This window comes from Thunnus maccoyii, chromosome 11 (genome assembly GCF_910596095.1).
Source record: "Thunnus maccoyii chromosome 11, fThuMac1.1, whole genome shotgun sequence".
Taxonomy (NCBI): domain Eukaryota; kingdom Metazoa; phylum Chordata; class Actinopteri; order Scombriformes; family Scombridae; genus Thunnus; species Thunnus maccoyii.
This window is the reverse complement of record NC_056543.1, coordinates 28,967,834-28,991,713: the sequence shown is the minus strand read 5'-3', so window position 1 is coordinate 28,991,713 and position 23,880 is coordinate 28,967,834. Positions and strand designations below refer to the sequence as shown.

At 40.9% G+C, this 23,880-nt stretch overlaps 2 protein-coding genes across 5 annotated transcripts in view; both read left to right on the top strand.

Annotated features, from left to right (window-relative positions):
* Nucleotides 1–278: 278 nt before the first annotated feature.
* Nucleotides 279–11,736, top strand: ttf2 (transcription termination factor, RNA polymerase II). 2 transcript variants are annotated; one of them, XM_042426136.1, is made up of 23 exons: nucleotides 279–386; nucleotides 655–760; nucleotides 1,371–1,457; nucleotides 1,789–1,858; nucleotides 2,471–3,349; nucleotides 3,544–3,664; nucleotides 3,895–4,080; nucleotides 4,364–4,521; nucleotides 4,839–4,920; nucleotides 5,068–5,193; nucleotides 5,591–5,741; nucleotides 6,037–6,142; nucleotides 6,439–6,623; nucleotides 7,218–7,371; nucleotides 7,570–7,661; nucleotides 8,266–8,351; nucleotides 8,821–8,960; nucleotides 9,075–9,254; nucleotides 9,670–9,728; nucleotides 10,175–10,328; nucleotides 10,520–10,602; nucleotides 10,897–10,971; nucleotides 11,254–11,736. In XM_042426136.1, exons 1-23 carry the CDS (start codon nucleotides 359–361, stop codon nucleotides 11,396–11,398), a joined length of 3,453 nt encoding a protein of 1,150 aa, XP_042282070.1. In that variant the 5' UTR covers nucleotides 279–358; the 3' UTR covers nucleotides 11,399–11,736. The 2 variants fall into 2 exon arrangements, with proteins under 2 accessions (XP_042282070.1, XP_042282069.1); XM_042426135.1 differs by having other exon boundaries at nucleotides 8,818–8,960.
* Nucleotides 11,737–12,734: 998 nt separating this feature from the next.
* The window catches only part of mphosph8 (M-phase phosphoprotein 8), a 32,400-nt gene continuing 21,254 nt past the window's right edge, over nucleotides 12,735–23,880 (top strand). The window contains exons 1-5 of one of the 3 annotated variants that reach the window (XM_042425865.1): nucleotides 12,735–12,975; nucleotides 16,722–16,883; nucleotides 18,743–19,768; nucleotides 21,865–21,952; nucleotides 22,642–22,902. In XM_042425865.1, the coding sequence (XP_042281799.1) occupies nucleotides 12,874–12,975; nucleotides 16,722–16,883; nucleotides 18,743–19,768; nucleotides 21,865–21,952; nucleotides 22,642–22,902 (1,639 nt within the window). In that variant the 5' untranslated portion in view covers nucleotides 12,735–12,873. Of the gene's footprint in view, nucleotides 12,976–16,721; nucleotides 16,884–18,739; nucleotides 19,769–21,864; nucleotides 21,953–22,641; nucleotides 22,903–23,880 lie in introns of all 3 variants that reach the window. The other 2 variants (XM_042425864.1, XM_042425866.1) reach the window with 2 other exon arrangements.

The following is a 23,880-nucleotide window of genomic DNA, read 5'->3' as shown; positions in this document are numbered from 1 at the left end:
AAGTAAAATTTGTATCACATTACATTTTTTGAAAATTGATTTAAAATTATATCCGGTTTAACGGCGCCTGGCAGAAATATTTCAAAATAAATGTAGACCAAGCTATTACAATGTTATTCGTCATATTTTTACCTTAAATATTTGATATTTTATGTACTCTACTACATGTTACTATATATATCACTATAGCTTTACCGTTCGTTTTTACACAAGTGACTTTTTATTATCTAATTAGGAATAAAAGACTTTTATTCTGATATTAAGATACTGGATGTGCTTTCTGGGAGCTGCGATTGGTTGATACGAAATATCACAATTCACGTTCGGGAAACTGAAACTTAATGTGTCTGTGTCCACAATGGAGAAGGTTTTATGTAAAGTACACGGTAAGTTGTACTAAGTTTGTGATACTTGTTTTGTTAAATAGAAAATTGGATTTTGTGTTTAGTTCCCAGAAGTCACATTTATGTCGTCATATCTATTCCCTGACACGTTGTTGTGTGCATGACATCGCAGTTTATTTGAATGGCCGGTGTTTTGGGCTAACGTTTAACAAGCAAACCTACTTGTTCTACTAATTTCTCCTGCTAATTTACAGTAAATGTTAAGTTTGTGTAAGTTGCTAAATAACTCGTTCTGTATGTCCTCATACAGGCAGTGTGTGTATGTTAAAAACTGGCGTTAAAGATGGACCAAATAAGGGCAAAAGCTTCTACGTCTGCATTGACAAGCAAGGCTGTGATTTCAGCCAGCTGGCCAGGTTGGTATTTCTTCACGGATCCCCTGCATTTCAGCTGTGAAACAAAATTAGATAGGAAGAGACAAGTAAAAGTAGACAATAGAAACCACCACAGCTGTCATATATTAAAAATGTTTATTATATTGAAAAATCTACAAGTTCGTCATTCAAGATGCCTGAGGAACACTCTTGTCCAACAGCCTCAAAGTAAAGAGTCACGAGTTTCAGTTTCAGTTTCAGTTTCATATCTTAGCTGCTTCTCATGTATTCGCATTGCATTCTAGTCAATAGAGCAAAGCATCAGTTTCTCTTTCAGATCTGGATCTTGTGTAAGGCTAATACATGAGAGACATAAACTGGGGCTAAAGTGCATACTGATATAGATTTAGAGCTATTCATATTAGTATCCAATTTTTTCCCACCCATATCAGCTATTACTTCATACATGCTGGGTCTTAGTTTGAGCATTGATTTTGTCAAAACATTGTACATTTAATTGCATATTAGTTAAATTGTTTGGCAGATTTTGAACTCCATCAGTCACCTTGGTAGTTTACAGAAAATAAGGTTTCTTGTGCAGATTAATGTGACTGTTTTTGATCTGCATCATCATCATCATCATCTTCCCCAGCATCTCAGCCTCCCACTGCCTCAATCATGAAGATTCAATGGTGGAACTCCAAGCTCTCACCTTCAGTCAACAACAACAGAGCCACAGGTGGGTGGGCAGTTGGATTTTTTATGGTCCAAAACAGGAGTGTAACTGAGAATATATATTGATTCTTGTATGTAGCTGTTTTCATTAGTGCCCCTGTATTTACTCTTAATACAATTTTTAGAAATTAATGGTAATTTTTAGAAACACAAAACCCTGCACAAGGCCCTTTGAAACATTGGCACTCTCATTCACTTCATGTTAAACTGAAAAGAGTTATGTGTCTTGCTCAAAGGCACATGAGCAAGAGGATGCTTGTTTCTACGTGACCATACATCGGCTGTTGGTCGAGTTTGACCTAAGTGTGACCCTAACATTTATCCTTCTTTTCCAGGTTGTTCTACCGGTGTATTGTGGGTAAAAAAGCAGGCCAGAAGTGGTGTGGAAACGTACCCTGGACTGCAGTAAGACAACATCTGTCACAGATATCACCATATGCACCCTTATTCATATACCTTAGATACATTAATTGTCACCAACATCTGGGACTCATTAGCTGTAGCCCACACACTGATCTCTTCAGCAGCACCAGAGGTTTCATCATTACACGTTCATGTGTGGACAAGCAATCATCAAATCCACAGAACTTCATGTTGCATTATCATAAAGATCAGAAGTTTTGCAAAGAGACCAAATATGTCAGTAGCAGGGTAAATCTTGTGAAATTCCATTTTGGGTGTCTCTGTTTGGGGTTTGGGGTGTTAGTCTGGTTGTTGACCTCATTTCCTGTCAGTTCTTCACTGTCAACAGTCTAATAAAGGAATTAAATATCTAAAAAATAAATAATATCAAATACAAAAATAACATCTTAAAATGACTTTTTAGTAGCTTACATGAAGAGCTGGAACACATAAATATAGAAGATCCACATATAATGTCAAACAATGTGGCAAAATATTTTTTTCTAACTAGTGGTTTGTTAACTTTTGAAAAGAAATTGAGATTGTTTTTAATCACTTTCCTGAAAACTTTCTGCTACCCATGTTTAAGATGTTTTTTGTCTTCCATCATTGCAGCCAGAGAAAGAAAAGAGAAACCCTCTATCTGACACACAGGCACAGCCCTCCTGCCTGCCGCCTGCCCGAAACCCCTTCAAGGCCCCGGTTAAAACGGACAAGGACTCTGAGTGGAGGAGGATGCAGTGTGGTGGAGGTGATGTGAGAGGAAGAGAGGAGAAAGACAGTGAGGCAAGTCACAAGGACGAAAGAAAAGAGAGTTGCCAGAAAGAAAATGTGGAGAGTATAGGTGCAGGAGCGGAAAAAGAAGAGGAGGAAGGGAAGCTGAATGCATCAGACACGTATCGAGGTAAACAACTTCCACCAGGGATGAAGGTAAAGAAAAGAATTTCAGATGAAGAGAGAAAAAAAGCCAACGCTGAGGAAAACGTGGTGGATAAGGTGCAAGACGAGACGAAAGAGAACCACAACAAGCAGAGGGAAGCTGAAAAAACAAGCCCTACCTACAGTGTCAAGGCTGCTCGTTCTGAGAAAATCAATCAAACCTCACAGGATTCTCACAAGGACCCGGCCCAGCAGCCAACTGGCTCTGAACCCTCTCACAAGGAACAAACTGATCCTACAGTAAAAGAGAGTGTTTCTAAATCTGCGCCCGGTAGCAGTACCAATGCTGCCAGACATTCTGATAAAACCAGGAGCCCCGCATCTAACACTCCAACACAACCAGAGTACAGGCAAACCAAAAATCACCAAGACGACGATGATGATGTAGTGTTGGTGTCAGTGAAGCCTGCCACTCAGAAAACTCCTCCTGCTTCTACTATCCAAAAGCCCTTGACCACCTTCCCAGGCTTTCAGCCAACCTCCAAGGTCAAAGGTCAGGTGGAAGATCCCAGAGGACTACACAACATGCTCACTGCTCAGCTCCAACAGAAAAAGGTGAGTATGTAACCAAGACATAATGGCTACAGATGTCATGAGCCCTTATGTGGCACATATTAGAACCCCAACTTGGATTTCTAAGATTGATATTTGACAGTTTGAATAATCTGATAATAATATATTTATGAACAGCCACAGCAAAAAATATGCTTGTTTATCCCCCCCGTATCCCTTTTCCCCCTCCTGTGAAGGCCACTCTGTCTGTGGTGAATGTGGCAGCTCTACCAGATAAAGGGGAGAGGTTGAGGACTCAAGTCAAGGAGCTGGAGGACGCGCTGGAGTCGCTGAGCCTCACCGCTGCTTCTCAGCCTGGTAACTCGTTCACTCATTGTACGACAGGAAAGATTCCTCCACATTGCACTGATGTAGAAATGAATGCATGTCTTTTCTTTCACTTTAGCTTCAATTTAACTCACTTAATTGAAGCCCCATAATAACGTAGATATGCAGGAACAACTTGAACTCACTCTACAGTGGGGAGAGCAGTTAACATTGAGGTGTGTGTCTAACCTCTGTAACGCTAACATATGAATCATTTTCAGAGTCCGAGGGTACAGAACGTAACAGCAATGATGCTAAACCAGGTTGCAGTCAGGTCAACCCATTCAGTCGGCAAGGGGGCACCATCCTGCTCCCTGCCCCCCCGGCTCCGGGCCCCCACTCTCACCAGGCCTCCGGCAGCTCCCTTGGGCTCCAGCTGAGCCAGGGAAGCACTCAGATGTATGGAGGTAGGCTGAACACAGTTGGAGTTCCGTGACACTTTCCAGTTGTTAAGACATTTTTGTAGACATTTCTTTTTTATTTCTTTTTTTTATTAGCGGTTCTTCTCTCTGATTAGCTAGCTTGTGGTAAGAGGAGGATGTCCTTCCTCTCCAGCATTTGATGCATTTCTTATTTTCACCTTGATTTTTGTTTTTCCATGATCATTTTTCTAATGATGTATTTTTTCTTTCACTGCTTTTATTTATATTTCATGCAAACATCCTAATCCTTAGTCCTTCATGTTTCCAGCAAACCCGCAGGTCCAGGCCTTCTACGGTGGCAGGATGACTGATGACCGTCTGCTGGCAGTGAAAAATGCCACCTGCGAGGCCATCGACCATCTCCACAAATCCCTGGAGTCCTGCCCTGGCCCAGAGGCTGAGGTCCCTGACCCTAAGGGCATCAAGGTTACACTCTCCTTCAGTTACTTGTCTGGTTTTTCATCAGTCCATTACCCAGTATATCTGACCTTAATGAGATTAATGAGTATGCTGTCCACATACTTTTGTGTATTTATGGTCTGGGGCTGTTTTTCACTGTTTGGGCTGCAGTGTTTGTTCCAATCCAATCGATAGAAATGCAGCTCATTCACATTTCATTTTTCAAAACACTACTACATTTTGAGCAAAATTCACTCGACACCCAGATGGAAACATAGCTTCTCTGTCCTTTTTTTTGTTCACGTTACTTTAATAACTTTGTCCTCTTGTGATTGGTTGGTCAGGTGTCGCTCCTGGCCCATCAGAGGAGAGCTCTGGCTTGGCTTCTCTGGAGAGAAGCCCAGAATCCCTGTGGAGGAATTTTGGGTATGTTTCCCATTTCCCACACTAAAGATGTGACAGTGAAGACTGATAAGAAATCTTGCTGAAAGATGTGAGATAGAGATGAAATAATATTGCATGTCTTGTATGTCTTTTTCTTACTCTTCTCGCTCTTACTCTTTTTGGACTCAGCTGACGACATGGGTCTGGGGAAGACGCTGACCATGATTTCTCTCATACTGGCCAAGAAGAGAGAGACAAAAGAGGAACATGAGAAGAAGGAAGAGAAGAAGGCAGAGAGCTGGATCTCCAAAACTGGTAACTAGCACTTTTTTATTTTACATTATTACTGTCTGTGCAATTAATGTTTAAAGTACACAATACTTTTTCTTCTCCTTATTGAATTCTGTGAATGTCCCACAATGTAAACTAATAAAGAAGTAGGACTAGAGAGGAGTTTTTAATGCACAAATTCCATTTGTATTGTCAGCAGAAATCACAAATGCCAACAAACATTGCTGATACAACCCCTTCCATAAAAGAAATGCAGTTTAAGAGAAAGCTGGACTCACTATCGTCATAGTTTTTATAGAGTTCATCAAGTTTTAGTCGTCAAATCGTTGTACTAATTGGAACTTGTGGTGTAAAGGTGTTTATTTTATATTGTGCATTTAGAGCCTGCAAGTTGTGATTAGTTTGTTTGCTCACCATCCAGATTCCAGCGTTGTGGTTTCGAAAGGCACTCTGATCATCTGTCCCGCCTCTCTGGTTCACCATTGGAAGAAGGAGGTAGAGAGACACGTCAAGACGGGCAAGCTGACGGTGTATCTGTATCACGGCCCCAACCGAGAGAGAAGTGCCAAAGTGTGAGCCAATCATGCACAGATTCCATTTCCATACACACACACTATTTCTACCGTGTACAGTACCGCTACCATTTGAGCCATTGTTTTCTCTGTTCTGCACTCCATCCCTTGTAATGTAATATAATTTTTGTATTTTTGCCAACAATTTAATTTTGTTGTGTTGTTCTGTCAAAATGCTTCTGAGAATCAAAATTATATCACTAAACTGTAAAGTAGGTATCTCATGTTTTCGATGACCTGATTTTTGAAGCACACACAGTCAAGCAGAGTGAAGTGTTGTCTGTCTGTCTCTCAGGCTGGCAGATTATGATGTGGTGGTGACCACATACAGTCTGGTCTCTAAGGAGATCCCAGTCCAGAAGGAGGAGGCTGAGAAACCCAACAAGGATGCTGATGAGGTGGTGGGTAATTTATGACAATTCTGATAATTCTGATAAATAATAATAATTCTGCAGCATTGATCAGCTTTATTGCTGCAACTTAATATCCTGCCTGTAAGGTGGAATACAGACATAGTTATGACTCTGGCAGCTGATACTGGCTATTTTCATGCCAAAAAGTTGTGTGTTTTGTCTGATTACTTTAGTAATGTATTGTCAGTTTGATAAGTAATTACAACAGCATTTTGAAACATCATTGGCACCAAAACAAAAAAAAGTAAACGCATGTACACTTGATCCGTGTCGTTTTTCCTCAGCCATCACACTCGGCTCCTCTTCTACGAGTGGCCTGGGCCCGTGTGGTTCTTGACGAAGCCCACAACATCAAGAACCCAAAAGTGCAGACCTCCATGGCTGTCTGCCGGCTGAGGGCCCGCGCCCGCTGGGCCGTCACTGGAACACCCATCCAGAACAACCTGCTGGACATGTACTCACTGCTCAAGTAAGACAAAACCAGCAGAAGAGTTTTAAAATGTTTCCTCATAGAAATGTCTTCTGCTGCATGTTGGACATGTGTGGTTCTCAATTTATTTCTAGTGAGACCGGTGTGTTTAAAACATTATTGTTATTTCTTTTTTTCAGAATTTTTTTTACAGGATATTTTGTCAACCACTTTATTTATATCATGTAAAATGCACTGTGCATCAATGAAAAATGACAAAAATGAAATATTCAAGCAGGCCAAAGTTATAATAATGTAATATCATAAATTTTCATAATTGATTCATGAAACTTATCACTTGTACCTTGGCCCGTGGCTCAGCTTTTCAAATTCCAAATTTCATGGAAATTCATTCATTGAAAGTACTTTTTGAGATATCCTCTGAATTATCAGACAAACAAACATTCTGGACCGAAATCTTTACCTTGGCAGGAGTAACAGAAGCGTGAAGCAGTTTCTCAGCGGGAGAAAGAAAAGGCTCAACATTAGAGATATTTATATATTTACCACTGCTATAAACAGCCTTTACACTATTCAAGATGGTTAACTTGAATGAGATTCTGTTCATTCACTGTCTGTTTGACTCTGTCCCAGGTTTCTGCGTTGTTCTCCGTTTGATGAGTACAAACTTTGGAAAGCACAGGTTGACAATGGCTCTAAGAGAGGCAGAGAGAGACTCAACATCCTGACCAGGAGTCTGCTGCTCCGACGAACCAAAGACCAAAAGGACTCCACTGGAAAACCTCTGGTAGGGACAAACTCACACACACACACACACACACACACACCTTGGACAAATGTCATCAAAGGAAAATTTAATTAAATTCCATCTTTATTTCGGACAAACAAATTCCTCTTTTCAAGTTAAAGTTGAAGTGCTGATTGGTTCAAACATCAACACATTATCAGTCTTGATCTTGGATGAAATCAACGTTCAATGTTTCAGGTGTCTCTTCCTGATCGGACCTGCGAGGTGCATCAACTCAAACTGTCTGAGGATGAGCAGGCTGTGTATGATGTGGTCTTCGCCCAATCCAGGTAACGCAGCAATTCATCTCGTTTGTTTCATTTTAATACAAGAGTTATGAGTTACTCTCTCTTTAAGAGCCAGTCTAAATCTTTAAAAACAAAGGAATGGTTGTTAACTCCCTCCTTTCCTTTCTCCTTAAGCTTAGGAAACACAGGATCATTCTTGATGAAAGTAAAGGAGATATCACCATCCCCCAGTTCCAATATTTTAAATGTTGCAATAAATGATTGATGAGTGTATTGTCAGTTTACTCAGATTCTCTTAGTTCTGCATTTGTGTTTTTGTAATTACTTTGAATATTTCCTGCAGAGCATTTCATGACCTCATGTTGTTTTCCATTACTACCACGGAAAAGTAGCCTGGAAAAAAACAGACATAAATGTGGAACATTTAAATCTAATCATTGTAACTTCAAGGTTGGAGAAGTGGAATTGGCTTCTCTGGGCCAGCTGGCTAAGACTACACATGGAAAGAATGAATGTTCCCCTTTAAACTACGCTCTGACTCTCCTAGTTACACTCTAACTAGGAGAGGAGATGCTGATAAGCCTTCATGGATACCGTAGATAGATCAATAAAAATAAAAAATAAAATTACTTCTTACTTCTTTTAGATCGACTCTGCAGAACTACCTGAAGAGACATGAAGGAAATGACGTGAACAAGAGAAACACTTCCAGTTCCAACCCCTTCGACAAAGGTGAGATGCCAACTGTTGTTTTTTTTTAACTATGATTATATGGAATTATATATGTATGTCAATCCTGAGCATGCAATGGAGCATTTTGAGCACATAAATTGATGTTTTTTTTAGTCTCCGATTGCTAGTAAGATAATGTAAGTAAGATGATGCTCTGGATAAAACATTATCCTACGTTTTTCTTCTAGTTGCAAAGCCGTCACATTCTCTTTGACCTCAGCTGCCATGTTGCAGTGTGTGTGAATTTAGTAAATTATATATTGGCAGCCTCGCCAAATATGCACTCAGAAATCTTAATGTACGAGAGTTTTTATTTCTGATTTAGCGTTTTTTAAGAAGCTGTATGTGTAAAATTATGTGTAGCTTACTGAAAAAAAAATAAGAGAAATGAGAATTTTCCACTGCGGGTGAATCAAGTCTGACATTATTGCCCTTTAAACTGTGTGTGCGTGTCTTCCTTCTTCAGTAGCCCAAGAGTTCGGTATGCCCCAGGCTGACCCCGCTGTGTCGAGTTCCCAGCAGCCCCAGCAGGCATCCAGCACCGTTCACATCCTGTCGCTGTTGCTGCGCCTCCGACAATGCTGCTGTCACCTGTCACTCCTTAAGAAGGTACGCTGCACGCACTATCACACTGTGCGGCTTAGGAAAAAAATTCAAGACATGCTCCCACACAAAAACCAGCTGCGTAGTCTACATGATAAATTATTTTCATTCTCCGCTCAGACTCTAGACTCGTCGGAGCTGCAGGGTGATGGGATTGTCTTGTCTCTGGAGGAGCAGCTCAACGCTCTGTCACTTTCCTCCAGCCCCTCAACATCAAGCCCTCATCCCAAAGACACAGTGGGCCTTAATGGCACGCATTTCCCCTCGCATCTGTTTGAGGACAGCAGTGAGAGCACCAAGGTGGGCTGCGTGAATGTGATGCTGCAAGCTGTTTATCTGAGCAAGCGACTTGTCTGACAGGAGAAAAGTTGTATCAGTGTTGTTGTAGTTCTCAGTGGTCTCCAGTGGGGGTCAGTAAAGGTTATAGGTTATTTAGGACCTAAGCACACACCAGCAGAGTGATAATATATCAGTTAACTTTCATAAGACGTGAGTTTTAATCTGTTTTTGTCAAGAGCATTGGGAAAATATAGAACAGGCCAGGTGAGAAAACAGTTTTTCATGTTTGACAGGACAAGGTGTCAGCATACAACATATCAAAGTCTGTTTATTAGTGCAAATAGTGCAAAACGTTTCCCTGCATCTGTGGTGTCATTTAACAACTGGTGTTAAGTTCATTTGTTACGAAAATGTATTTTTCTCCCTCAATTTCCAGATTTCTGCCATTGTTTCTGAGCTGAAGGCAATCAGACAGAAGAGTGACGATCAAAAAAGGTAAAACATTTAACTCTTACCCTCGCCTCAGACTCTTTTTTTTTTTTTATCCAGTCATATCCAAAGTTCATTGAGATTCCTCCAGCAAGGCTTCAACACATTCATTTGGTAGACAAAAGCATTTGCCAAAGTTCACAAATCCTTCTCACCACAAGGTCCACTCAGAAGCTGTTCTGAAGCTTTCCATCATATCACACAGTATTTCCTAGCAGCTGGAGTTATCCACTTTTTGGATGAGGAGGATTGTGTGATGTCTGTTCTCATGTCATACAAATTTTTTTCATCCTTCTCTGTATAGGATCTTTTTAAAGGACAATTAAATACATAAATTGATCTGTAAACTGTTAACAGCTGCCAACATGTAGGAAGTCAGCCCAGTTGACTCAAAAGAATCATTAAATGTTACCGTCTTGTGTTTAACCTTCATGGTTTCTCCTGTCTGGCAGTGTGATTGTGTCCCAGTGGACCAGCATGCTCCGAATCGTGGCGGTTCATCTGCAGCGGATGGGCCTGAGATACGCTGTCATTGATGGGACCGTCAACCCCAAACGCCGCATGGAGCTGGTGGAAGAATTCAACACTAATCCTAAAGGACCACAGGTAACTATGACCGAAAACTCAATTTAGCTGATTATCACATCTATATGGTCAACAAGTAAAGAATTGAGCCTTTTACTACATCATTTACAGTGAATTCCACCACAGTGCTGCTGCTGCTATTTTCAGATCTCAATTCACTGAACTCAAAACAGTGTAACATGTTAATTTATATTTCTGGCTTTCTGCCAAAGGTGATGCTGGTCTCTCTTTGTGCTGGAGGGGTCGGACTCAATCTCACTGGTGGGAATCACCTCTTCCTCATTGATATGCACTGGTGAGGCACACACTTACAAGCACTCATGCAAACCATACCAAAGACAGAGTATAATAATTGGTGTTGGCTTCACCCTGCTTGTTGCCAATAGTATGTACAGTATATCTTTTGTTAGAATTACTGTTTGTTTTAACCACCCATTATGTCGTCATTGCTCTTTATTTTACCTTCTCCTGAGTCTCACTAGAAAAGTGCTATATAAATAAAATTGATATTGTTACAGATGCAGTGACTATCACAAACAGATGAATATGTAATACCTGTAATGAAATATGAAACTATTTTACATGACAGGAACCCAGCATTGGAGGATCAAGCCTGTGACCGAATCTACAGAGTTGGACAGAGTAAAGATGTCACCATCCACAGGTAACGAACAGCAGGACATTTAATGTGATTGTGCCACCTAAGAGTCACCTAAGTCAAGCTACCGAGGGACAATATACACCATCAAAATACAGTTAAAGTTGGCTGGTTTGAAACAACAAACCCTCAGATACACGAGAAAACTATTTTCTTAGTCTTGTTATAAGTGAAATGCTTCTTGGACAGCTTGTACTTGAATCTTCATAAAACTTATTTCGTATGCATCTTCATTAGTTCATATTACTGGGCGTAATACTGTGTTAATAGTTTTGTGTGTGTTTACAGGTTTGTGTGTGATGGCACAGTGGAGGATAAGATTTCCACACTACAGGCAAAGAAAAAGGAGTTAGCCCAAAACGTGCTGTCAGGAACAGGAAGCACCTTCTCCAAACTCTCCCTGGCTGATCTCAAAATCATTTTTGGTGTCTGAGATGGGAGATAACTGAGCACTATCAAACTCACAACTACAATACCAGAAAGCCATTTATACACATAATCAATATACTAGTTTTACATGTGTCTATGTGTCATTTAAGTTCTTATTATTTTATTATATTAAATCACAGGGATGGAGCAAAAAGAGCATTTCCTCCATCAAAGTTATTTTCATTTCTGGTCACTGACCCATTATTGGAGTGAAGCAAATATTTGCTTTTAAACCCTGATTGGGTTTATTTTCTTTTTAAATACCTTTTTTATTATTAAGTATTGTGCTTTGTTGGTGTATGTTTGTTGATATGATAATCAAATAAATTCAGGTGATTGCAAGTTATGGACGTTAATGTGAGTGCTTGCTGTATGAAGTCCTTTACACAGTGAATTGAAACTATTTATCAATTCAATATGTTAAGAAATTAAGTTGAATGTACTGTAATTTGCTCAAGCAATCAAAACTATCAGATTAATTTCAATGCCACCAAAACTAGTCACTGCTGCCAAAAATATTTTTACTGATATTGTACTTTTCAAGATATATTAAAGTGACGTGTCAAAATGTGCTTTACTAGGTATTTAAATATGAAGATGGCATTCATTTATATATATATTTGACACTGAAGAATACATACATTTCACCTGATAGCCTGGATAAGGTATTCAGACTATATATTGGTCACACAAATCGCGTTTAAGTTAATGTCACCTACACAGAAACTGTTACATCTTTAAATGGTTTTGTGTGTTTAAACATAATAGTATGTTGGAGGTGATAACATATTCCTTTTGAAATTATGCATATGTATCAGTGTTGTCTGACTGCCCGCCTAGTCTGCCGTCCACCATATTTTCGATGCTCCTTAATGATCACTGTATGTGGAATCCAGAGGGTAGTTGTATGTTCATGCTGCGTTTGAGACTGTGGGAAACATCGGAATTTGGAATGCAACATTTGAAATAACGACAGAGTAAATTGGCAATAGCGCACAAAAATCGGGAAAAAACGTTATTTTCATTTGATGATTTACATTATCTTCAATAATCCATGTCGTAAAGATATCTTGAGTGGAAACTGTCAAAACGGAAAGCATGGAAGAAATCGGTGGTAAAATTAATCTATTTGCTGCCTATATATAATAACGTCAGGTATCGCATTCTTCAGAAATAATTGTTTATACAGACTAGTACCACAAAGTCCAAATTAGTTTTTGCCGCGTACAGGCTTCGACACAAAACTAAATTAAATTTGCTCGTTTGCTTGACAAACTCGTACATTAGGCTTAGAGTGCCACATTTAGGAGGTTGGAGGCAGCGCTTGAATGCAGCGTAGTGAGGGCGGGCGGTGCTTTCCTGTGAGCCGCAGAGCCAGTGCTACAGTGCAGTCTCCGCGACCTGCCTCTGTTAGCACGGACAGCACGGCCTTCACGACTGCCGAAAGAGGAATAGCTACAACAACACCAACTTACAGCTATGGCGGCCGAGGCCGACAAAGTAGAGCCGGCGGACAGCGAGCAAGACGAAGAGGAAGATGTTTACGAAGTGGAGAGAATCATTGACATGCGGGTGGAAGAGGTAAAGAGAGCTAACTGCTACGTAGCTTGGCAAACATGGCTGGCATTGCTTTCACTCCACGCTTAACGAGCATTGCCCACCTACAACATTTTCTATTTACAAAACTGATTTACTACAATGTGATTTCACTGCATTTTGATGCATAGAGATGCTTTCGTGTCCTCAAATCATACGCTATTAGCCATTCCTTTGTCGTAGCTCTGTACTCCTCCATACACAGCATCTTTTTTTCTGCACAACTTCTCCCATAATGTCCGCTTGCCTCTCCCCCACTGAGGCCAAGGACGGAGGCTTTTGCAAGCTTGCAGACAGTCTCATCATAGTTGCTCTTGAGCCAGATGTGTAGCTTCACCAAACATGCCCTGGGATTAATGCTGTTCTCACTGTGCATACACCAGTTTTGATGCTGAGGTTTTCCTGCCAGTTAATGCATTTCTTCACCATGTGAATTAACGTCCGCTAACGTTACGTTAGCATCGTGGCCGCCGTGTTTGAAATGCCATCAACTAACCTGTTTTATCACCCTTCCGTGCATTAACAAGAGAAGCGCGCAATTGCATAATATTGATTATATTATCACACTATTTTCAGTTTCATCGTCTACTTGCATAAACACAGCAACGTAATCAGCTACGTTACGTTCAATGGAAACTTTCTTTAAGGTTCAGGTGACAGAGCACGAGTATATTACAACGTGCACTAAAAGCTATAAACATTCTGATGAGAAGCTGTAGTAGACATTAAAAGTTAAGCTGATAAGTAGCCTATCTTTCACTTCCTCGATGTTGCATTATGACTCTCAAAACGTCACTCACAAGCATTAAGTACATCACACATATATTACATCCTAGTGATGAAGAACAAAATGACATTTGCTTTGTATGCTCTCTTTGAAGAGTTTATCACAGCTTGGTTTCTTATTTAACATCTCTACATTCTTTCTTGATACTATTATTGATAATCTGAGTGAAATCAGTTCTATTGGCTGTATCTTCCAGCTCTTTGTGGACTAGTATTGATCCCTCCATTTATATTTGTTTACAAAGTCATGCCTTGTCACGAGACAGTGCCACATTTTCACACCTGAACATTAACTGGCCCCAGTGCACATGGAAATGTAATATGTGGTTTTTGTGTGGGTAGGTTTCAGGCTTGTATTTGTTATTTTTCTTTGAGTACTGGGGCTTTTTACAAAGTTTCAATGATACTTCACAGTCAATAAAGACAAGAAAGATGAATTCATGTTGTATGAATGTGATTACTTGAACATGGTTGTGCTAAATTGGGTTTCTATGGTGTGTACTTTTGTCACAGGACAGAGAAGATATCTGTATAGTAGCAACTTTTGAATGCTGAAAGAAAAGGTCACCACTCAGAGTTGTGCAACGTCTTATCCAATCTTCATCTTAACCTGAAAAAAATGTATCTTCCTGTTTTCAACTGTGAAATTGAACTGCTGAATAAGTGGGTTTTTGCGGGTGAACAGTCAGTTATAAATATAGGAGCTCTAGGTTCACACCTAGACCACAACGCCTACCTGAGCAACACGTGTGGTAATGTGGTCCATTTTTTCCATGTGCACGCAGTTCCCCGCAAAAACACACCCAGGTCACACAACCACCTCTACCTGAGCAGCAGGAGCAAAAGATAAAGTGCTATGGCTTTCCTTCTGTCTACAACTCACTAAAAACCTACCAAAACAAAATTAAACATGAATTAACAACATTACTATTATTTAGGAAATGTGAATAGACAAGTTGGTTAATCAAAACTATTTGAAGTAAAGTAACATTATATATATTTAAAAAAAAAAAAGAAAATTGATCAGTCCTAGAAAGTCTATTTTCTTCATGATCTTCATGAGAAAAAATGTCAAACTTGAAGAAAGCACTTCTGATTCAGCAAAGACTGAACCCAGAACATCTGCTTATACAGTTTTAGACTTGGTTTGGCACCTGTAATGCAAATGAAGGTCCCGCTCCCCATGTAAATGAGTTGTTGATAAGCCCACCTCTGGAAACCTGTAGAACAGAAAGCCATGTGTGAAGTGAAGAGGTATTGCTGTATATTTTTTATTTATTTCTTCTTCTTCTTATTTATTTTTTTACAATTGAGCACATGCTTCCTCACCTTTTTCCTGTCCACACTAAATATAAATGAAATGAAACATTTGAGCGATGGCCATTGTGAGAGGCAAACTCAATGTAGAAACATAAGGCTGGCAGCAGCATCGCTCTGTGTTTGGACACCACACACGTGTGAGCAGCAGCAGTTAGGCAAAGTAGCCATCACACACAGGTAAAGGTAGCCTGTGTGGCCCGGGCGTCAGACAGGATGTGGAAGTGCCACAAAGCGCAGTCAGTTTCCTTTTGGTGTCCATGTGAACCGATTGGACCATTCAGACTGTGGCTGGCTCGTGATCTGCAGTGATGGTTTTGATGTCTTGTCTATTTACTCCCTACACTGTGAGCAAATTCTCTTTAGAGTCTCCCTGAGTTTGTACCACTTATGTAGATAGCCCCAGAAACATCGGGAGTGAGAGTGGAAACAGATTCGGAAAGGAAGTAAGCCTGGTCTGCTGGCAGTTCTCCAGGAAGATGCAGCCATTGAAACTGAATCTGTGTTTGTGTGTTGGGGCAGCGTTGCAAAACACATGGGCACTGGTCTAATGTGATAGAACATCGTTAAAAGCCTTTATAATCACAGTGAACATGCCAATAAGATGCAGAGAAAGCAGGAGATGCACTGGACCAGAAACTTCAGGATCTATATTCTGTGTAACGAGGGGAATCCTGTTCAAATCCATGCAGGAGACTGAACTTCTGAAGTCAGACCTAAGATAGATTTAAACATACTTGGCTTGTCATTGTGATAATAGCAGCACCAGTGTAGAGAAGACTGTTCTGAAGTGTTATTCTTGTTTTTATTTCTGCAAAGACACATTTCACTTTGTGAAGATGATAAGTTTGTGTGCTGCTGTATCCCCGTTTCAGTCACTTTCAAATGCTTGAATGACAACACTGACTAATCCTGTCATGAAGGGTATAAAGCATTGTAGAATTTGATCGTGGGTTGTTTGATGTAAGCCCAAATTGTTGGAATTATTTTCAGCTCTTCAACTAATCATTTCTCCCGAGTGAAAAAAGATAAATGTAGATTTTTAGACCAATTATTCTCACTTATGTCAAGTTACGCTCGATGACTGTCACTCAAGACTTTCTCTGGTTACTTCATAATAAGTGTTGGATTATGCATAAAAAGAACTAGTTTGTACAGGGATTTGTCTGACTAGACCAGACAGGAAAAAGTAAACAGCCAAACTTGAAGGCAGGGTGAGACACTGGCTGTCATAGAGAGAGACAAAGAGGAGACGTCATAGTCCTTTTAAATATGAGGATAACGGTGCACAGTCTATCCTATAAGGCATTCATGGTGTTGCACTCAGTTGTAAACTTGAATATTGCCACAAATAGTTTCCTTTTGTATGAAGGCTTACAACATGGACGGAGCAGGTAAATATGAGTATGTGCAGTTACAGATGTTGGCTGGAGTGGTTGGCTAGAGCAGCAAGAGACCCCATTGGCCTCTTGCTGTCTGATACAATTTGTCATGTTCATGGAAATCTTGTGTTGCTCTACAGATTTTAATTGGGGGGTCAAATGAGGAGTTCTGACAGCTCCTAATCACAGTGTCAAGTCTGGAGGGGATGCTTGAGCTTCATGTCTTCTGTCTTTTTGTTTTTTCAGGGTGAGGTGCTCTACAGAGTCCGTTGGAAGAATTACTGCTCTGATGATGACACTTGGGAGCCAGAGGCACATTTGGAGGACTGTCGGGAGGTCCTCTTAGCTTTTAAGAAGTCCATGGCTGATGCTAAGGCCAAGAAAGAAGCAGAAGCCAAGAAGAGTGTGGTAAGTCCAACTGATGGTTAGGTTTACAGAATAAAACAAAACTGATCAGGGTTCAACATTAACCATGGCCTTTGGCCACAAAAAGTTACTTTTTGGCCACCAAGTTTTATCCCCACACTGCGAGCCTTCGCCAGCGCAACTGAGAATCCACATAGGAAGCGAGACGTGAGCGAGCACAGTAACTGCTTAGTCCACACTGACTCCAACCTGCATTCAGCATCTCTGTCCACAGAACCAGCTGTCTGTCTGCAGCAGCTGCTGACCAGCAGCCGGCTAAGGCCGTATCCAGACCAAATCAGGCAGTGCGGCGAACATGCCAGTCCTCCCTTTTATTTGAATGGGGGTAGTAGTGCGTTTTGGCTGCGGCCGTTTTGGCTGATCAGACTGATCAGAGTTTTAAACTCTGTCATGAGGGAGCACAAAGACGTTGCTAGGAGGAGGGGAAGACATTTATCTTCATATGATGACGTTAAAAGTAAAGTTAGACTTTGCTGTCAGCTTCTCGACTCATTTTAAAAAAGGAGATGAGAAAGAAAGAGAGAGAGCTGAGAGCACCAGCGAGAGAGAGAGAGAGAGAGAGAGAGCAGCTGTGGTCGAATGAGCTAGACAGTGAATGAAGAGAGGGAGCGCTGGTAGCGAGAAAGCTGGTGAATCAGATCAATAAAACGTTATTTTCTGATTGTTTCACAGTGGTTACGTTCTAGAGCACAAATAAACACGCCCATAACCCCCACACACCTCCGCTCAACTCTGCGGCTGAACGCAGCACCGCCTGATTTGGTCTGAATACGGCCTGACCTGCCTTCACCAGGCCGACTGACAGCAGAATTTTACTGGGCCAAAACAGCTTTCATGTTGGCTCCACGGGAGGAAATCCACAGTCTATTTATTGATTCATTGGTTTTATTTCCCCACCCACGTAGCGAGTAAATATGCCTGTAGTGAAACAGGCGAGCCCACAGACAGACTGGGAGCCTTGACCAATCAATGTAGATACCATTAATACCTTCAAAACACATATACAGCGGGATATTTGTGCGATTTTAAGCAGCTGTCTCTGCAGATTACGCTTCACATTTGACAATCTTCTCAACAACGGCTGCCATCTTTCTTTAATACGGGGGAAGAGTGGCCGCCAGGTAAGGCGTGTCCTCCATAAGGGCTTGTAGGCAGATAGAGCAGAAAAAAGTGACACCTCACTCCCCCTACTGATGGCTCTGCATTAGAGCAATGCATCAAAAGCTGCAAGTCTCAGTCTAAAAAGTCAAATATTATCAGCAGCGGCTCATGTTTATTTCTGATCAATTATCCTTTAACGTTATATCCTTAGAAAATCAATAATATACAGTGGGGTCCAAAAGTCTGAGACCACATTGAAAATAATATTTTCATGTAAACCTGGAAATAATCAGAAAGTTTGAGGGTCAGAAACATGATTCTGCATTATTACTGACCAACTTAAATCGTTTGTACAAAAGCTCAGATCTCCGAATTTAGGGGCTTGGTGGCCCTTGTGGCCAGTGCTTAAAAATATTAGTGTCTATCCCTGCTGATGTCAGCACAGCATTTATGGAGCAGGGTCGACTCTAATTCCTTTAGCTTGTTGGAATGACCAACTTCTACCATGGTATGTTGGGAAACTCACAGCTGATCAGCTGGTAAATTTGAAAAAAATACAGGGGACCAGATATTTACTGAACAAGTTAATGGTTATTTTGCTGTTGCCCATGACGAGCATACATATTTGTTTCTAACACATTTACATCACAACTAAAAGTACTTTTTTCTTTAGACTTAAGCCATAAAGTAATACACATTCTTAAAATGTGACTTTGCTTGTCCCATTCCTCTACTAGAAGCTGCTGCCTACGAAGAGTGATATATTTGATGCCGACTCCGAGAGTGACAGCGACAAAGACCGTCCAGCTGAGGCACCCATGAAGAAAAAGAAAAAGAAAAAGATTCGGGAAGAAGAAGAGGAATCACCGTCGAAGGAAAAAAAGAAGAAGAAGAAAGAGAAGCGGAAGGAGGATTTCAGGCCTCTACCGGCACCAGAGACTGATGAAGAAGAGGAGAGACCCCAGACTCCAACCTCTCCTCCCAAAGAGAAAAAGACTGAAACAAAAAAGCGTCTGGTTGACTCTGAAGAGGAGGACGACGAGCCCATTCCCTCCAAAAAACACAAGAAGGAAAAGGGAAAAGATGGAGGAAAGCACAGGAGAGAAAAGTTAGAGGAAGGGAGGAAAAAGAAAGGGAAGAAGGAACGCAAGATCGAAACATCTGAAGATGAGGCAGCTGCCCCGCTGGAGGACGACCTGAGCGACAGCCCGTCAAAATCCCAAATAGACGATACTGAAAATCAGTCAGCAGAGACAATAACAAAGTCAGCTGAAAAGGCACGTTCAGAGGACAAGTCCAAACAAAAGAAGGGGAAATGGGAAGTAAAGCTGCAGGGCATTAAGGACCTCATCCAGGACAAAAAGGGCAAAAGGCCAGACGACACGCAGAGAGACAGCAGCCTCCAAAAACTAAAGAGCCTCACCTCGAAAAGCAAGGAGGAGGCTGCCCCCCTCTCCTCAGACTCCAGCGACAGCTCCATCCTACACAAGAAAGCTAAGAGCAAAGGGCAGGAGAGCACCTCAGCACCACCCAAAGTCCCATCTTCCTCCACATCGTCCTCCTCATCCTCCGTCACAGTCGCCAGTAGCACCAAGAGTAAAGAGGATGAGCTGGTTAAAGAGGAGGTACTGGGACAGAAGGATGCCACAGGCTCCACTAACCTATTCGAGAAGTTCCTTTTGAATTGCGAGGCCAAGGACCGTGCCCCTCGCAGGCAGCCGTCACATCAGCCCGCCGCAGAGAAGACCACCGCCAAACCCCCGAAGGTACAGTATTACTGCTTTTACTTTCATGATTCATTTATTAGTGTCAGAAAAAGGTTCAAAAAAATACCCATCACTATTTCCTAAAGCCAAACATGACGTCCTCAAATGTCTTGTTTTGTCTGACCAGCAGTGGGAAACCCAAAGATTTTCAATTTACAATGATATTAAGCAAAGAAAGCAACAAATCCTCACTTTGGACAAGCTGGGACCGGAGATTATTTGGCATTTTTGTGTTGAAAATTGCCTTGCATGACTAATAGATTATCAAAATATTTGGAGATTAATTTTTGCAGGTTAGTCATTTCAGCTGTAATGTTTACTTTTATATTAGCCTGCATAATGTTGACATAAAAACAAGGGTCAAGTTGAAATTGGGGCACATGTGTATTCTACATACCATGAACAGTCAACTGGCTGATATGAAAGTCACAAGAGAAAACCAGAGCAGTTTGAAGGCTATTGTGGAATAGTGCATACACACACCCACCAGCGTCACCAAGAATATTTGTTGTATTATATTTTTATGTAGCTTCATATTTGCTCATGGCAGCCAGATGGAAAAGGGGGAGCTGATTAAGATTCAAGGTTGAATATGTTATTCTCATTTCAGCATAGTTGATAGGAATTTGCTTTAATGAGCTCACATAAAAAAACAAAGCAAGACACCTCAGGACACAACAGGACCACACTGACGACATGATTATAGAGCAGGTTTGAGTCACAACACCCGAGCACTTGCTGTATTTATTTTATTTAAGAGACCAGTAGAAATATTATGAGATTTATTTAGATTCTTTATATCTGAGTCATCTACCGAAGTTACTGCAGTCCAAGTTTGGTAAATTTACAGATCATCATATTAACCAGTATCTTGATGAGTAAAAGGTCCAGTGTTGCAAACAGAAATACAGCCCAGGGTCCGACATAACCGGGCCAGTAAAAGTTTATGCACTGCCATCAGTGTCACGGCGGACAAATAAATCGGGGTCACCTGCCAGGCAGCCGATAAATAATTTGGAATCACAGCGCAGGGCCAGGTTTATATCACTCTGTGGCACAGCGCCACTGCGAAATGATGAACGCCACCGCTGTAAGTTCACGTTGTACATAATAATCACGACGAAAGCAAACCGTGCGCGCTTTCTTTACTTTGAACAGCTGATTGGAGCTAGTGGGGAGAGAATGGGATGTTTGCTTCTCCGTCTCTCTCCTCTGCTCTCTGTCAGCGCCTGCATGCACGAAGGCAGGGCTGAGCTACACACACACACACACACACACACACACACACACACACACACAGACCAGAGAGTCCACAGTGTACAGAATGAAACAGACTTTAGGGTATACTTGAGTCAACTATGACTGCATGCTGCTGTAAGTATAACAAAATCCAGCAGTAAGAGACAGTATGAGCAATTTATCAAACAAACACAGGTTGAAAAAGCAGAACATAAACTTCAATATGTCTTTGACTTCCTGTATATTTTACAGCTATGTGGAGCTTATTACACTAACAGGAAACTCTTTTGAACAAGCTTAAAACGGATGTTCATTGTATGAAACCATTGAGTCTAATTAGCTAAATATCTAAAAATGAGTTGGATTCTTGTAGATTTTAGGCTGACACCAGCCCGCCCCTCCTCTCCACCAGCACTACCTGCAGCAGTGAGTCTGACCAGGACAAAATATGGAGAAACCTACATTTATACACCTTTCGTTTGCTGATCCAATATGTGCCTAATTTTATATTTCGCAAATTTGTGTAATATCAACATTACATATCCATAACTGAAGGGAAACAACCAAATCTAAAGGGAACATAAGTGTTGATCGTATTATGTGATTAAATTACCAGAGTTATGGGGGAAAAAAGGATTACTTTTATTTTTTTGGCTGCGGGGTCAGTGAAAATATACAAGGGACCAGTAAAACTCTGATCTATTGGCCAAGTGAGTCTTTGTCTTTAATTTTTTTCAGAATGGACATGACTACTGTCAAATGTTTGCCCTATTTGTTGTTGCTCAGTGTTTTGTCTGGAAAAACTGCTTGGTGTTAACATTGTTTTTGTATCATTTTGTCATTATTTTGTATATTAGCTAATAGGAAAGATTGAGAAGATCCCCAAGTCAACCAAAGAGTCTCCCGCTCAGAAACCAGACTTTGAGAAGACGAAGCAATCAGATGGTATGTACAAAGACACACAAAAACAAAACATAACATATACTTTTAGTTATTGTTGTTGCTTAGTTTGAACATGTTCATCGTCACATCAACCCAAACCAACTTCAGTTAATGAGCATCATAACACCAAGTGGTAAAAACAAAGTGAAAGTATGATTGCATCTGTATGCAGTATCTTACACAGGTACGCCCACCTTTGATCAGTTACAGTGTCAACAAGCATCACGTTATTATTATTATTTATATATATATATATATATATCGGAATTTTTCTATGCCCTAATATTGGCAATGTTGGCCCCAAAAATCCAATATGGGTCGGGCTTTAATTCAATGTAACTCATTGAATATAGTATGTTTATCTATTCCAACACAGCAGGCTGAGACCCCAGGTATATGTGGTAATATATATGAAATCATAAATCTCAACAGTTGACAAACTCACCCAGGCTCCCCTATAATGTCCAAGCTGTTTTCATTTTGAACTATGTCACTAGTTTATGAACTATAGCAAATGAGAAACAAGTCTCCACAGAGGAGAAAGGAAGAATCGTAGCCATGAAGAGACAACAAGCTACTGTTTCCTGTGTTTCCTGGTTTGTTTGTCAGCTGCAATGGAGGAACAAAAGCTCTATAGACGTTTTTTTAACAATGTTCTAAGAAATATGACACCTTGTCTGCTCCTCCTCTAGTCCCTAGACCTGGCCAGAGTTATGGCTTCAGTCTGGACAGTGATGAGAGGGAAGGAGAGGAATCTACGGCAAAGCCGAAGCCTGGAGAGGATTCCCGGGAGCGAAGGGAGAAGACGGAGGATGCACAGCGGCCTGGCTGGGAGAGGAGAACCCCAACAGATGACAGGAAGAAGAGGAGAGAGGACAGTGAGCCTAGACTCTTCATAGCCTGTGATGACAATCAGGACACCCAGGACCCACTAGAAGGCACAGACAAATCTGGTATGCTTCTGATTGGCCAATGAACACTTTCTACTTCCAAATAACAGCTTGTTGTTTCACATCAAATGAAATTTGATGATTTTTGTAATACACATACACAGATTTGAAACCTACTGTAGTTGTGAACAATTTTGTTCAATACTTTTGAAAGTATTAGTTGATGAACTCTCCAAAGACCCTTTCACACATTCAGTCTACCCCTGAAATGTTCAGGAACATTTCCTGCATGGTGTCATGTGTGAATGGGAGGAGGGATCGATATTCAGGGAAATCTGTACCACTAGTTTCCCTCCTCAAGACCCAGTTTCAGAGAAAATGCCAGTATGACTGTGGTGTGAATGAAAGCAGTAACATTACAGGGACAAGCACATTAATGATTATGTCCATCTGACAAAAGTCGCTTTCACGCGAACCAATCACAAGACTCCACTAATGACGTATTTGAATCTGCGACTTGTTTACGGTTACCTAGCCAATGCTTTCGTGAGTGATTTGATAACTAACAAGCAATAACAAGTTTGCAAACAAGTTAACAATTAAGAATGGCTGGAAAAAGGACAGATTCAGAAATAAGGGAGCTCCTCTCAGTCCACGCAGAGCAGTTGGCATCCATAAGTGTTGCATGACCACCATCTACTGGACCCATCCATCTATTCCGACATTGACACGGCATGTGTAAAAAGGCGCAAGACGGAAATGTTTCTAAATGTGGCTGCATATGTAAATCATGAAAATCACCAGCAGTGCCTGAAAGGTTATCCCAGTAATTTACCGGGAACTATGTGTGAAAGAGGCTAACGATGCAACTGAAAGCCCTGAAATAAGTTAATAAGAGGACCTTGAGTTAAGATTATTTTAGAACACAAGAATTTACTGTAATGTAGGAGTACCTTGAGTCAAAAGTTTTAGGAGAGTAAGACAAGTTTTTAGCCTGCCAACTAATAATGTATCTGTGTCATGTATCTCTCTCATTGTGTC